General features: G+C 33.8%; 1 protein-coding gene across 1 annotated transcript; it reads left to right on the top strand.

Annotated features, from left to right (window-relative positions):
- The first annotated feature begins 2,026 nt into the window (after positions 1–2,026).
- On the top strand, positions 2,027–2,630 carry LOC6031357 (cuticle protein 38). Its single transcript, XM_001842117.2, has 2 exons — positions 2,027–2,115; positions 2,183–2,630. Exons 1-2 carry the CDS (start codon positions 2,101–2,103, stop codon positions 2,570–2,572), a joined length of 405 nt encoding a protein of 134 aa, XP_001842169.2. The 5' UTR covers positions 2,027–2,100; the 3' UTR covers positions 2,573–2,630.
- Positions 2,631–16,636: the final 14,006 nt, after the last annotated feature.

Below are 16,636 nucleotides of genomic sequence, written 5' to 3'. Positions count from 1 at the left end.
GATCAAAAAATTCCTTCAAAAGTTACAGATTTTAGAAATGTTTCCGTACCATTTTTTTATGGAAAGCTGCGAAAATTGTACGGAGACTTGAGTTGGTGAACCAATGATACAAAATGGTGATAGGAAAGGCCCCCACAAAGTTTGAGCCAAATAAAAAAATAAATAAAATAAAAATGGTCCAAATCGGCCGATTTCGTAAAGAATTGCTCTCCTTTCATTTTTGCAGCCTAAAATAATGGCGATTTGGTATCTTGGTGCCAAAGGGACTTTTATGTAAAACTGGACGCCCGGATGTGTTATTTTTTTAGGAGTCCTTCGTGCGAAGTAGAGATTGTGAGCATCGTTGTAGGTGCTTCAAAAATAAAAATAAAAATTGTAGAAAAATTACAAAAACCATTTTTACCGAAGACTCTAAAATGGATAATGGAATCTTCAGCAAATCGAGGTTTCTGATTATCGAGTACCGACTGTATCTAAAAGTTTTATATTCCACAAATATTGTATCCGCTTCAAAGTATATTAACTCTTGAAGCCAAATCAATCAAATAAGGGGCGTACACTCAACCCCCGGTGGTTGGTCACTTTTTCGTTTGACACTTTTTTAGTTTGTACCCCGTTGGTTGGTCAAAGTTAAACTAAAAAGTGACGAAAAGTCACTTTTTACACGGCGCTCACGCACACTATCAAAACAAACGTTTGGTAGTTTGTGTGAACTCCGTGTAAAAGGGGTGTCAAACTAAAAAGTGACCCCGTTCGTTTGACAACAGTTGGTGTCAAACCATCGGGGTTTGAGTGTATAGAAATCTGTCATTCTAAAAAAAAAACAATCCTAATTTACAAAAAAAAATCTTTAAAAAACTCTACCAAATCCCACTATCCTACCTAATACCTACGAGTCTGCTCACAACAGGGCGACATCCCATAGAATCTAAAGGCGACGAAGGAAAATTTCGAAGGGGAAAGGGAGAATGTCATCCAAATTGGTCCTTAACACGCTGCAAATATTCGTCGATTATTTGTCAGTAATTTCGGGGTTCACGTCTCCTTCACCCGCAGGCGACGGTGCCTTGATTGAATTCTTTGCCAAAGAATATAGGGGAAGGGACACCAGCCCAAAAACTAACTTTGCTGGGGACAGTTAACAGACTAAAAGGTTTACTTTGCGGTCGGAGGGATCCTTTCGGAGGAATCAATTAGGAAAATTAGAATGGGTTGAGCAAATCCTAAACGAGAAAATCTTTTTCCTTTTTTTAAACGTTTATCAGATTGGGTGTTTGGAAATTTATTCAAATCACTTCGCAGAACATAAAATACAAATAAATCATTTTGGGACAAGTGTCTACTTCCAAAGAAATTATAAGGTTTATTCGGAGTCATTTGGTAGATATGAATGTAAAACGGAAAGTTTTACTGGAGCTAGTCATTCTGTAAAACATTTTAAAATACACATGCAAATTTTATTTGCATTCACTTTAAAACGATTACTAACGTTGTTTTATAAGTCTACATTACTTTTTTTATCTGGTAAAAGATGTTCTCAACGAGTCCAATAAATCCGAGTACGGCTGATCCGTTTATTGACCTATAACTAAAGGTACCGGCATGCCGAACCCGAACGTGACCACCCGTGACACTGACCGTAAAGTTCGCGATCCATAAATTACCTGCAACCTGTTTTAATGGCAGACCTAAAGTTACGCAATGCATCACAACATAAAGTCCACTGTAATGTGACTCACCCAGGCCGGCAGACCAACGAGAGACACTCACGCAAAGGGAGGCCACGCGATTGACAGATTTACGTGTACCTGCGCAATTGGCCGCCAGGATGCGCGCTTTGGATACCTAATGAGACTGCGGTGGCACGCGCGGCTCTACCCCAAAATTGTCCGCGCCAACCGGCATCGCAGGGCACTTTTGATTTCGGCCCGGCCAGACGGTCAGACGTGAGCTGGTTGATCGAATTAAAACCACCTCCACCGCTGCAACTCAGTTTAATTTGGTATAAATATCTACCGATGCCAACTTGGAAGTATCATCACTTGCTCAAGTTCTTCTTCGTAGACAACAACCCAATCCACCCCAAACCAAAACTTCAAAATGTTCGCCAAAGTGGTAAGTTGTGGAATAGGCTTTGGGAGGTCCACAAAATCCTAAACATTACACCGTTGCTCCATTTCAGATCGTCCTCGCTGCCGTTGCTATCGCTTGCGCCAACGGAAAGCCGCTCGCCGTGGCCGCCCCGGTCGTGGCAGCTGCACCAGCTGTAGTGACTGCCCAGAGTTCCCAGGTCATCGCCCGGAACTACAACGGAATCGCTGCGGCCTACACCGCTCCCTTGGCTGCCGCTTACACCGCTGCCCCAGTTGCCGCCGCTTACACCGCTCCATTTGCCGCCGCCGCCTACACCGCTGCTCCAGTGGCCGCCGCTTACACTTCTCCGTTCGCCGCCGCCTACACCACCCCCTACGCCGCTGCCTATCCCTATGCTTCCCCAGTAGCGGCCGCTTACACCGCTGCCCCAGTGGCTGCCGCCTACACCGCTTCCCCGTACTATCCCTATGCTCTGTAAAGCAGAACAACATTAGTCCCCGTTAATGAACCCTGAATAAACCTCGCTGTTTCAAAATATAAAAAAAGTCGCACGAGTTTTTGAATAACCTAAACGTAGCCGTTATTACCGTTTACACCGCTGCACTGCCGTTTTACGGCGATATGATGTATACGCCATTTTGGACATTTTCAATTTTATTGTACAGTCTGATAAAGAATCTTAAAAGCTACCTCCTGATGAAAGAATTTTTCAAAAAACTGCTCTGGGGCCCATTTTATTAAGCAAACAAACAATGATGTATACGCCAATTTTACTCATCATGATGTATGTATACATTGAGAATTGGGTCCTAAAATGAAGCTTAGATTGCTGATATTATTGTTGACAGCTATAAAGCTTATTTTTCTGAGTACAAAGACCCTTTGTACGAGCACAAAGAGTTTAAAATGAATTTTTAAATCAATTTTGAAAAATTAACCTCGCGGTCCTTCTTGACAGAAAAGCTCCTACTTGACAGCTCGTTCCAAGGGGACCATAGTTGATCCATCGAAAAAATGTTGTCTTGTCAAAAAAAAAATTTGCATTAAAATGGGAAAAAGTGATCAGAAATGGTTTTTAGTCGTGTTTTTTACCGTTGTACATAATAATTGACATAGGACTTTAGTACCCAATTGCTAGAAGTCAAATTCAATTCTGTTTGAATGTTGATTAAAGGTTTTGGGACCAAATCAAGACTTGGCAATATTTTATTACATTATTTCGATTTAATTCTTAGGGGACGTCCAATAGGTGTCATCCATAAAGTACGTCACGTTCTGTGGGAAGAGGGGGGTTTTGAGTAAGCGTGACATTGCGTGTTAAAACCATAGGGAAATCGTGACAAAGGGGGGTGGAGTAAATTTTGGCTGATTTTAATGTGACGTACTTAATGGATGACACCTTATCCACATCCCCGAAGATACTTTTTTGAAAATTCTAAACCCACCCACCTCCCTTGTGGACAACTGTTCATGCAAAAAAATGTTTATGGAGCTTAGACAATCGCTAAGGAAGCGTTCTTTTATTACGTAACGAAAAAAAACGGATTTTTAGACCCCCTCCCCCCTAGTAACAAAATTTCCATACAAATTTAAAAAAAAATGTATGGAGCGTAACACGGCCTCCAACCCCCCCTCCCCCCAACTGCGTTACGTAATAAAAGAACGCTCCCTAATACCCTCCCCCCCCCTTAAAGTATCCACGTGGACAATGCATTAAGGGATCCGCTCATCTGTCAAAATAGCTGGCACAAAAAATATATCCAGCCTAGTAGCCAGCTTTGATCAAGCAATGTATACATACATCATTGGGAAGTAAAAGTAGTGATTTTTTATTGCTATTTTTTCGGCCAAATGATGTTTGTGGTTTAAAATCGTAGAGAATAGGAAAAAACAAGAAATTTTGTAGGGGCCACATTTTTATTGTACTTTTTAACAGTTTCTACAGAGCAGACCTTAAATTAGTCATTTTAAATTGAAAAAATTAACAAAAACAGAAAATCGTGTCTACAGCAAAATCACCTCGATGGCGTATACATCATATCGCCGTAAAACGGCAGTGCAGCAGATGACAGTAACGGCTCAACAGCGTAAACTTAGGTTGCTCTTCAATTATTCACACCATGTTTAATCAAACAAGTCTGATCCAATCCTTTGTTTGTCTCTCCTTCATCATCTTCGAAAACTGGTGACAAATTGTGTCACGTGTCAAATGATGCCATCCTGTAAAACATGTGCGGGAATATTGATTGAACACATCGTCCTGATGATGTCCTAACCTCTATTACATCGAATCAACCAGATCCTTGCAGAGCTGACGGCAAAGACAACGATATGGGGTTGATGATGATGGAAGGGAATGCTAATTCAAACAGCAAAAGTATCGAATGTCCAATTTAAAATGCTCGAAGGGTGAAATGCATTAATCCTCCGGGCTGCATGGCAGGCACGTTCTTGTAAGGAACGGCTGGTGTCCTTACACCTATAACATGTTATGGTTCTTTACTTGACACCAATTAGCCAAGGTCCGGGAGAAGCTGGGAACATTTTGGATTTATTGATATGACCTAATCAGTATTTGACAAGATTGATAGCAAATATTAAATTAAAATCATTATTATTAAATGACTGTATCTCAGCAACAAGGAGACCAGTATTTAATATTTACTAAACCAATTAACAGGATTTTTTTTGAAATGGTAGGTAGTGTGTCCCAAAAAAGGCGGTGTGCACAGAAAAAAATCAATTCCCGTAATCGTGAATTAAGTTCACGAATGTGAGATCCACGAAGGAATTTATTCATGAGTATGGTGCATTTGCACCATAAACGTGAATATATTCCTTCGTGGTTCTCATAATCGTGAACTGACTTCACGGTTTCGAGAATTGATTTTTTTCTGTGTGGTGGAAACCTTCGGGCTCACTCGGATTTCGATAGGTTTTTGCCAAAGGAACATTGTTTTCATACAACTAGAGGGTGACGAGCGGGAATTCCCGGGAAAAATTTCCCGAGAAATCGACCATTTTTGGACCTCTCGATTCCCGGGAAATTTGGTCGAGAGTCCCGGGAAATGTTATACTTATAAATATCAAAGCAAAATTTTATAAACTAATCAGAAAAAAACTTTTGAAAAATTCGAAATGGTTTAGAACATTGAATGTTAACTTGTCGAAAATTTCCAATAATTATAATTGAGAGAAGTCCAAAATATACCTTGGGACCATCCACAAACCACGTGGACACTTTTTTAGGAAATCTCAACCCCCCCCCCCCCCTCGTGGACAATTGTCCATACAAAAAAAACTTTTTTGTATGGAGCGTGGACAATCACCATACCCCCCCCCCCTAAAGTGTCCACGTGGTTTATGGATGGTCCCCTTAAAGCATACTTAGCAGTTAAATTCTGAAAATCCAAGAAATTTTATTTAAATTATTTTTATTTATTAATTCTTAGAGGGAAACCCCTTTTCAAAAAGTTCAATTTAAATATTCTTACATCTCTAGAGCATAGCATTCCTCATAATCTAGTTTTTTTAAATATACATTCTATCACGGGTCCCCCACAGACCGTTATTATAAATAAAAAATTTCCACCCAAACCAATGATTGGACATGGTTCCTGGGACCATTCTGCACCTCTGGGCCGAGTTTCAAAATATTTGCCGGCAGAAATTTAGAATACGGTCAGTTTTAGTGTTTCGAGTAGAAATTAAGGGGAAATCACATGTAAAATGCGTAGGAAAAGATCAAAGTTTCAATGTTTTAACTCCAAAACATTACTGGTCATGGTTTTAAATTGTATTAACATGTAGCAGAATGATATAAAAACGATTTACAGCACTGACTTAGCCGGATTAAGCCGAAGTTAAGTGACTTAAGTATATTATTTATAAGTTTATACCTTCAAATCAAATTATTCGCTCTACAGCATTGCCTTGGCGTTCTCGATTGCGAGATTCCTACTCGAAACTAGGTGTTCGAAGGCTTGATTGTTGAGGCAATTGCAAACCTCTTTTTACACCTTAGCTTCCATCCACCCCGGGATTCGAACTGACGACCTTTGGATTGTTAGTCCAACTGCCTACCAGCGACTCCACCGAGACAGGACCCAGGGAGACGACTCCTACACCTGGACTGAGCTAACGACCTAACCTTTTTTTTGGTTAGTCCGGGACCAACATTTACTTCCCTTCCGACGGAAGGCGTGATCAGACAAATCTCGTCTCGAAAAATGCCAGTTTATACCTTATTATTAAAAAAAACTCCTACATCAAGGAATTTAAAGTTAAGGAACACTAGATAGCAAAAAAATAACTTAAAATGGGGTGACTTTGAGCCAAGGGGTGACATTGTACCAATAAATGCTTTAAAATTGCTTTGATAAGCTTGAATTTTATGTTAATTTATTTATTTGTAGACGGATTAATTTGGTCTATTTATGTTCCCACAAAGCAATTTGATGATATTGCTACGCAAATCTGATTATTCTATTTGAATAAAGCCTGTTGATTTAAAATTTAACTAATTAAAATAAATTTAAAATCTCCTGGAATCCTCCAAATTTGAAAATTATGCTTACATTTTTCAGTTCTGAATCAATTCCTTCTGAAATCAAATAAAACAATCAAAATATTAGGGAAACAAATTTTTTGACGTGGCAAGTTTGTGACACAGCAATTAGAATAAAATTGTTCTTTTTTGTTTTAAATCGTTTACAAATTTCAAACTTATGAATGAAATCCGGAGACAACTCCAGCTATCATTTAGCTCATTGTTGTCCTGAGTAATGATTATACTTAGCAAAAGTTTAATGGCACAACTTCCCACAGGATTGATATTTCAAACCAACCAATTATTTTTCAACATTGCAGTTATCGTCATAAAATAAAAAATAAAATAAAATAACATTTTATAATTGATTAAATTAATGTCGAAACACTCATAGTTAGAATTCAATCGAACATATTGTTGATCATCAAGAACGTTCACTAATAATGTATTCAGCAAAACAAATCCTACTTCTGCCCAATGTGAAAACACAATCAATCTTTTAACAAGCTTGGCATATCTTATGAAAACATAAAAATAGTACAGTTAAATATCAAATCAAATCAAATTGTTCGCTCTACAACATTACCAGCCTAACTGGGGTGAGAGACAACCACGTTTAACACTCTACCACCGAACCCGGTATAGTCAAGTACAAGTATGTAAGGCGATGTAGGATTTCAATGTGACTTGTGTCCTAAAACTCTTGTCGGGGTCAAACAGTAAGGCTTATGAAACTAAAGCTTTATCTATTTTTTAGTGTTGCGTACTTATTGAACTTTTTATGGCAGAGGACAACATAAGAACAATATTTGCAACGATTATACTTTGCAATTCAAGCTTATCGAGCTTGGTGTTGAGCTATCTGGCTATTATAAAATCGTAAAATTTGGTACAATGTCACCCTTTGGCTCAAAGTCACCCCATTTTGAGTTATTTTTGTGCTATCTAGTTTTCCTTAACTTTAAATTCCTTGATGTAGGAGTTTTTTTAATAATAAGGTATAAACTTATAAATAATATACTTAAGTCACTTAACTTCGGCTTAATCCGGCTAAGTCAGTGCTGTAAATCGTTTTTATATCATTCTGCTACATGTTAATACAATTTAAAACCATGACCAGTAATGTTTTGGGGTTAAAACATTGAAACTTTGATCTTTTCCTACGCATTTTACATGTGATTTCCCCTTAATTTCTACTCGAAACACTAAAACTAAAACTGACTGTATTCTAAATTTCTACCGGCAAATATTTTGAAACTGGGCCCAGAGGTGCAGAATGGTCCCAGGAACCATGTCCAATCATTGGTTTGGGTGGAAATTTTTTATTTATAATAACGGTCTGTGGGGGACCCGTGTTCTAAGTATTTTATTTAATTTCGCTGTATCATGGTCATTTCCTTTGTTGATGTCAATAAGTCAGTTTGTGTTTCGCATCATCCTCAATATCAGATTATATTTTGGAAAAAAAACTTTGGCAATCTGTAAAGATCGCCTTAATATTTGTTAATGTCCGCCAATTTTCCTGATAAATGTAAATATTTCTTCAATGAATATTTTCAGTTGACCTTAAAGAAGAAAAAACAAGTTCAAATTAATGTTTTGAGTCGTTATGTATCATATAGCAAATTATATATTTGCTTCTTTTTTTTTACTTCACAAAAATCTAATAACAAGTTCATGCAACAAGCTTTTGCAACTTTTGAAAAAACACTCTGTTTTCGTTGAAAAGAAACAAATTTATGACCTTTCCTTTTTAAATAATTAGCACTATTGGCATAGTAAAAAAAACCCCGGGTCCCGGGAATTCCCGGGAAATGGTCAAATTCAACTCTCGATTCCCGGGAAATTGAAAATCTCGAGAATCGTCACCAGGGCCGTAGCCAGGATTTTTGTTCGGGGGGGGCTTGGGTCCAAAAATTCAAATTATATGGAAATCAGCAAATAAGAAATACCACTAGTTTAAATTCACCTGGTTAACCGTATAATTATTGAGACGAATTATTAAACTTAAAATATTGTATGCAAAAAAGATTTTAAAGAGTTTCATCTTATGTTTCTTTAAAATTAAATTGAAGAAACTGCTTCATCAAAAATCCATTGTTTTCATATAGCATGTTGATATAAAAGAACTTGAAAAGAAAATGATTTTCTTACGTTTTCTTGGATTGTTGAAATGCAGTCGAATTTTATAAAAAACTGTCCGCTAGCAAATTGTCTATAAATTAAAAAAAAAATCCCTGATTTTTTCCCTGAATAATAACAAATTTAAAAACAAAAATTTCCAGAAAAAATGTTAATTTATTTCACTTATGTATGTAATTTCGAAATTCAACAACTCTGGATGAAAAACTCATGAACAAATTGGTAAATTTCTACTATCTAATTTAAAACAGTCTTGATGTTAATGTTTAGCTGTGTGTATATTTTGATGGCTAATTTCTACTATAGTTTTATAAACAAACATATGAACTGAAAAAGCACGATTTTTAAACAAAATAAAACTCATAACTTAACTTTTCTCGAAATTTTCTTTTAAAAACATTAGCACTGTTTTATTTAAATTGTTTTAAGGCTATTGAGGCTACTGCTTATTTTCTAAAGCTAATGCAACCTCTTCCAACTAAACACCACAATATTTACTGAAAAAATATTAAAAATGTATTTATTTAAAGCAAGCAAAATCATAGTTTGATTTTTCTCGATAAAATCAAACATAAAAAACGATTAATGTTAAACGTTTGAAGTTCCGGTAAAACACCATTTTCAAACTCATGACTCTGATAAATTTGTCAAGAATTTTGAGCATTGATAAATTTTGCAAATTGTTTAAAAAAAATATCAGTCAGTTCCTTACTCCTAAAAGTATTTTTTATAGCATTTAAATCCAAATAATGTATAGTTGAGAGCTGTCAAAATTCTATCTTCAAATAAATATAGTTAAATTTTTCCTTTAATATGACTGAAAAAAACAGTTCAATTTCAAATTGAAAAAAAAACAGCAAAGAGTATCACAAAATGCTACTGAACATTATTATAGGTATTCTAGAGTCAAAATATGTAATAATCAATGAATTCATAAAAAACATTTTTTTTTTTTAAACCCTCTTTTCCGACCTTTCGAAAAAATTCTAAACTCACAGTAATCTTTATGGAGCACTATATTCATTAAAAACGCTAGAATAAAAATTATCATTGTATTGAAAATGGTGTACAAACAATTGAGCAACTTTCTCAAATTAAAATTTGTGTTTAACCATGATTTATCTATTCGTTCCTGAGACACAGCTTCTTGAAATTTAAAATAAAATTGTACGATGAAAAATATAAATATAAATACGATTAACACATTGAAATTTTGAGTTTTGATAGAAGCTATGATTATACACGGAGAGACCGTGCCCAGAAATTTTAACAATTAAAATTGTTGATTTTACTTTCGTAAATTTTAACAAAAACGTACTTGTCACTGCCAATTTTCAGTTAAATTAACCAAAATTTAGTATTAATTTAATAACCTGTTTGTTGAAAATGCTAAAGGCAAAAAGCTAACAGATTTCCCGAACTCGAATGAACGTGCTCGACTCTTAGCTTTGATTTTAGGAAAATCAAAAATTTTATTGGTTAAATATAATTAACAATTGCTTGAATATTTAAAAGATGAACTTGGGTTTGTTTACGTCTGTCATTTGAAGTCAGGATTCGAACGAGAGCGGTCGATTTGTTGAGTTTGTGTTGTTAATTATGAAGTGAGAGGATGTGAAAGGTGAAAATTATACTATTTAGCTAATGTTGAAGTGGCAAATCAAAGTATCGCAACTGGGGAGGTGGAATTGGTGAGTAGGTTTGTTGATGATTATTTTGCAGGTGATAAACTATGAAGAGCAAGAGGACGACCTTCGCCATGCGGACCTCTAATGCGAGTGAGTTGAACACGTTAAAAGAATGTTTGATGGAACGAGAGGGCAATAGAAGGGAAATGCGGACCGACTCTTCACGGATAGAGCAGCCCGGGCAAATTTAACAAAATGTTGGTTAATCCAAGTAAGTATGGGTTTATTTTTGCACAATAATTTATCTAATGTGATTCTTATTAGAAAACTGAATCATTAAAAAGCTTCGTGCTTACGACGGATAAAATCTTAATGAACCATTTTTTTTTTTTCAGAATCATCAATTATAAAATACATAGACATGCGTACACATGACAACATAAAAAAAGAGGTGAAGTAAAATATTAAAAAAATAAAAATATATAAAAGAAGATAATTAGTATCTTGAAAGTTTTGTTGCAATACGACTGCTCAATAAACCGGTAAGTAAAACTTAAATTATTTTTTCCAAGAATCGGAGTACGTTGAATAAATTGAATCAAATGCAATGAAAGTTTGTTGCCAAAAGTAATTGTTAAATTAATGCAACCTTGGTAAGTAGCATTATTGATATTTCTTCTTTCCTCTATATAATTACATTTACTTACGTTCCTTTTTTCAGTTTATAGCCGAAATTAAGAATTTTGTATTAAATTACTAATACATTTCACATGTCTATTTGCAGCAAAAGGTTCACTTTAGTGAAAATTCTGTGTCCAACCACAAGAAAAACAACTAAACCTGAGACCATTGTAGATGATGATGACATATCGGATGATTTCACAGTGATGGTAAGTGGATACAACACTTAATTTTATACAACATAATAAAAATATAAGCTTAAAACTTGGTGAAAATTTTGGTCGATTTATATTTTTCAGGAATTCATGTTAAATATTTTTTAAATATGTTTAACAAATTTTTTTAATAAGCTCTTTTGTTATTTTTTAGTTTAATGCAACGTAATTTTTTAAAACATTAATCAAACTTTACATGTTTTATAACAACAATTAAAAAAGTCTTGTTCTGATGCTTTTTAACAGTAATTTAACAACCTCATGCAAAAAAAAAAACAAATTAGTACAAAACGTTAAATTTTTAGGCAGAATAAATGCGAACAAAAAAACACTCAGCATTTATTCGTGAGGCATTATTACAAAATTTACTGCAAATTCAATAAAAATATTGCTAACAACTGCTAGTTATTGACTACATGTACAAATATTTTTTTGTATTCAAGTAAGACATTAGTTAAAATATAGCTAGAATTTCGGCCCAGCCTGTATCGTTAGATAATTAAATAAAATATTTATCAACACTTACATAAATTATGTCTAATTAAGAAATGTTTTGTTATAAACCACTAATAATTTGCTGCATGCAAAAATATTTCGGTTGATACAACGAAATAAAATAGTTGAAAAATAGTTGAAAAACATTTCCCAGCCAGTTTTTTACAGAATATTCCACAATATTGCAGCTGAAAACAAGAAATTTTTAGTTAATTTTCTGAAAAAAATATTCTAGCAGTCGACTGCTAGAATTTTTTTCGGCCATTCAACCAACAAAAATGGCAATTACAAGTATTTTTTTAGTTAATTTTAATTACCGGTGGTCAGCAATTTCGGGTTAACAAAATCAACAATCGATTGTTGAAAAAAAGTTGTGTAAAAAATTAACCCATACTTTTAGTTAAATTAACCAAGATTTTCTTAGATTTGCCCCGGCCGGTCTCTCCGTGTACATGAAAATAGGAAAAAATATGAATGTTTTACGAAACTGTTGATAAATTTGGCTGTGTTGGTTCTAGGAACATCTAATGTTCTCTTAATCTTTTTTAGCAAAATAAAAAAAAAATCTGTACTACATCATTTTTTCATATCTGTGATTTAACTAATAAAAATGATGTAAAATTATATTGGTTTGTATATTCAAGCAATTTAACTCTGGAATCGAAATTTTACAAATTCTAGGATTTAGAAAAAAATTATTTACGAAATCTGGTTCAATGAAGTCAAGAAAACTTTCCATAAGAATGTTTAAAACAATGAGTTTTTTCCTGTAAATCTAATCTACGTCTGGTATTTTGCTTCTAGAACCATATTTAACATTCATAAGAAAATTTAAAAAAAAGTTTTGCCCAATCATGCTTGTATGGAGCACGGAAGAAACGTAAAATTCCATATAAAAAACGCTCAAGCAATGGTCAGAGTCACGACAATATTTTTGTCAGGCGGTAAGCAGCTAAAAGCGAACAGAATCAAAAAGTGGCTTTTAACGTTTCTTCGCGCGCTACTTGTTTGCAATATTTGTTGATGAAAAAAATCAAATCAATTGAGATTGTTTATTTGAATGCGGCTGAAATCAGAAAGGATTGAAAAATATTGTATTTGCTAAAAAAATATTAAAGATCAATAATTGCTTAAAACGCAGAGTCGAACATTTAAAGCAGGGGTGCTCAAAGATTTTGGAGGCCGGGCCAAATTTACATAATTGATTATTTAAAAAAATGAAATTACTTTATTTTAATTTAAAATATTGAAAAATACAACCATAAGATATTTTGTTTTCAATTTCTATTATTTTTTGAATATTTTCACTAAAAAAAAATAATAGAAAACATCGGTATTGTTAATATTACACAGTCATTTTTGATTTCCGAGCTCGGCAGAAAAATGCCGAACTTCGGCATATTAACTGTCATTTTTCGCCGAGAATTCGGTAGAATGACTCCCATTTTGCCGGGATTCGGCATATATTTCTGCCGAGCGATAAGTTGTTCTGATTTTGGCAGAATTTTGCCGAAGTTCGGCATAAAAATCTAAGTGTGTATTGTTTTAGGTATTGAAAAAAGGTTGTAGCTAAATGTACTTGTGTTTTCAATAAAATGTTAAATTTTTGTTTTGATATTTCGAAAATGTAATCTGAACAATGCATGTAACGACAAAATTTAATCTTTAATTTTAGAGGTGAATAATAAAAAATCCTAAAGAGCCAGAATTTTATCATTTCAATGAAAAAAAGTGTTAGCAAATGTTTAATGCACTCGCAAAATTAAATTACAAACATTATTTTCAAAAAATGTAGATTCACGAAAATTCAAATTATCTTTTAATGTTTGATTCTAAACGCAGAAGAATAAATAAATGTTCATAAATTTTTGATTTTTGAAAAAAATATTTTTGTTTCTGATTTTTCGAGCCAATTTTTAATCGTGGGGGGAGGAGAGGGTTGGTCGACAAAAGCTTTGTAACATATTTTCAACAGCCTTCTTCCTCCGATTTCAACATTTTGATGGTAGTCAGATTCGTTATCCAACTGTCATGAGTTCGAATCTCGAGGGAAGGTTTCTAAATGCAAAGTAAATTTGAGGGTTAGTTCATAAAAGGGTTATTATGACTTTCATATTATTATAGATTTCTATCTATGTCAAATTTGAATGTTTTATAAATATTTCCAGAAATGTTTTTAGTTTCACTCACATTGAAACGTGTAAAATTGTTTTTATTATTACGATTTTTGAACAAAATATTTGTGTCCTAAAATTGTTACAATATATTGGCAAATCATTAGTTTTAATAAAAAAATAAAAAAAGATAAGCATGAAAAAGTTTAAAATAAATCCTTATTTTGAAAAAGTATAGAATCATTTTACAAGAGGTAACGGGCCATTTTACATGATCTTTAAAAATGGGCCCGCGGGCCAAAAAAATCACATCGTGGGCCACGTTTTTCCCGCGGGCCATACTTTGGTCACCCCTGATTTAAAGGATACATTTAGTTTTTTGCTGAGAGTGAAGTTAAAAATTATGGAAAGCCATTACAATAAACATTTAATTTTCGGGATTTTTTTTAATTTCAGCAATTTATAAATTTTAGAATTAAATAATAAAAATATTAGTCCATCTCAAATATTTAGGATTTCAAAATTTCGAAAATAAGTTAATTCTATTCAAAAATAAAATTTAAAAATTAAGTGGATTTAAAAAATCAAAAATTGAGCATTTCAAAATTCAATAATTTAAGAATTTTTGAATTCAAATATTCCAAAATACAAAGTAAAACCACTTTGAAATAAAGAAAATTTAATCTAAAATTAAATTTATATCTCTTGATTCTGACCGGAAAAAGCAAATAAAAAATACATACAAAAAATATAAGACATTAATTTATTATTTTAAATGTGTTTTAAAATGCATTTTGTACCAGTTGTTTTGCGTCCTAAGTTTTCAAAATATCCGGCCAGTGACGATTTTTTTTCTGTACTGCACATCGAAATTTTTGTATTATTGACTTGAGAAAATGCACTTCAATTTGTTTTCTACATAATGGTGAGAAGTTATTGAAAGAAATATTTTATTTGTCCTTCGATTTTTCAGACGAGTTGCAGGGTTTTACCTTCCCTATCTATGTAATTTAAAAAATGTTTATTTAGATTTTTTTATTATTTTAAATTTAAAACTCTGAAATTCTAAATCTAAAGATGCCAGAAATTCAAAAATTCAGAAAATCAAGTGTTTAAAAACAGAAAAGCATAAAAATAAAATATTAATCAGAAATTTAATAATTTCAAAATTCAAAAATCACTTAAGACACGCTCCAAATATAAACTCCATTATAAATTCCCAGAACCCGTGATGTAGGGGCAAGCGTGGTTACCTCTCACCCAGTTTGCTTGGGTTCGATCCCAAAAGGTCCCGTTGGCAAATTTCGAGACGAGATTTGTCTGATCACGCCTTCCGTCGGATAAGGAAGTAAATGCTGGTCCCCGTCTAACCTAGAGGTTAGGTCGTTAGCTCCGTCCAGGTGTATGAGTCGTCTCCCTGGGTCCTGTGTCTCGGTGGAGTCGCTGGTAGGCAGTTGGATTCACAATCAAAAGGTCGTCAGTTTGAATCCCGGGGTGGATGGAAGCAAAGGTGTAAAAAGAGGTTTGCAATTGCCTCAACAATCAAACCTTCGGACACTTAGTTTTGAGTAGGAATCTCGTATTCGAGAACGCCAAGACAATGCTGTAGAGCGAATAATTTAGATTTAGAATAAATTCAAGAATTTAAAAAAAATCAGTAAAAATTCAAAAATACTAGAAAAAATATTTTGGGAATTTTTAGTTTTTATTTAATGAATATTTTTGAAAAATTAGGTATATTTCGAAAAATGTAGAAAAAAAACCTTATGCAAATATACTGATGGTCTCCAAAAGTAGTCTCGATAATCTTATATTTCGATTATCGATTTTAATTTTAGATAATCAATTCATGAAAAAATAAAAAAATGGTATTTTTATTTAGTTGATGTAAAAACCAAAGTTGGCTTCTGCAACCTCATTTTAGTCAAATTCAATATTTCATCACCGCCATTATGACCGCTTTCTTAAAATCACTTTAGAAAAGTTTAGATGCTATTTTTTCTGTCTGATGCCGTACTAAAGCTCTAAAATAAAAAATAACACTATTATTTTCGTGATTTGATTATTCGAAGTCAAATTTTTGCAAGGTCCGCGGGCAATCGAAGCTGGGCTGAACTTTATTTGACCTAGGTGCTCTTTCAGACGCTTGTCGTTCTTTCTTCTTTGAAAGATAACCCAACGTCTCAGTGTAGGATAAATTTAGCACCAAAGTGAATTGTAAATGTAAACGAGGCGAATAAAATTTCACTGAATAGAACGATGTTCAAATATGCAGCTCAACTGTTCAATAATGAACGCAAAAATTACATAGTATGATCAATGTATACTAGATTCTCTATCTAACATTCTACTTCTGGGAGAATGAAAGAGAACTCACAATCATCGGTTTGAGATTTTTTTTTTCGAAAGCACATAATAAAAAAAATTATGGGAAAAATTTCGGGGGGGGCTGCAGCCCGGTAGCCCCCCCCCTGGCTACGGGCCTGATCGTCACCCTCTACATACAACGAATATCGTTTAAATCTCGCGATTTGCGATATACTGAAAAATGGTTTGTTTTATATAAGACGGTTAAAACAACATTTTACGATGAATCAACTATGGTCAAATTGGAACGAACTGTCAAAAGGTTGATTTCTATCAAGAAGGGCCGTGAAAGGGCCGTAATAATTGAATTAAAATAATTCTATCAATTATATTATTCCTACAGTACAGTAC

This window comes from Culex quinquefasciatus, chromosome 2, assembly GCF_015732765.1.
Source record: "Culex quinquefasciatus strain JHB chromosome 2, VPISU_Cqui_1.0_pri_paternal, whole genome shotgun sequence".
NCBI lineage: Eukaryota > Metazoa > Arthropoda > Insecta > Diptera > Culicidae > Culex > Culex quinquefasciatus.
This window is presented reverse-complemented; position numbering and strand designations above follow the sequence as displayed.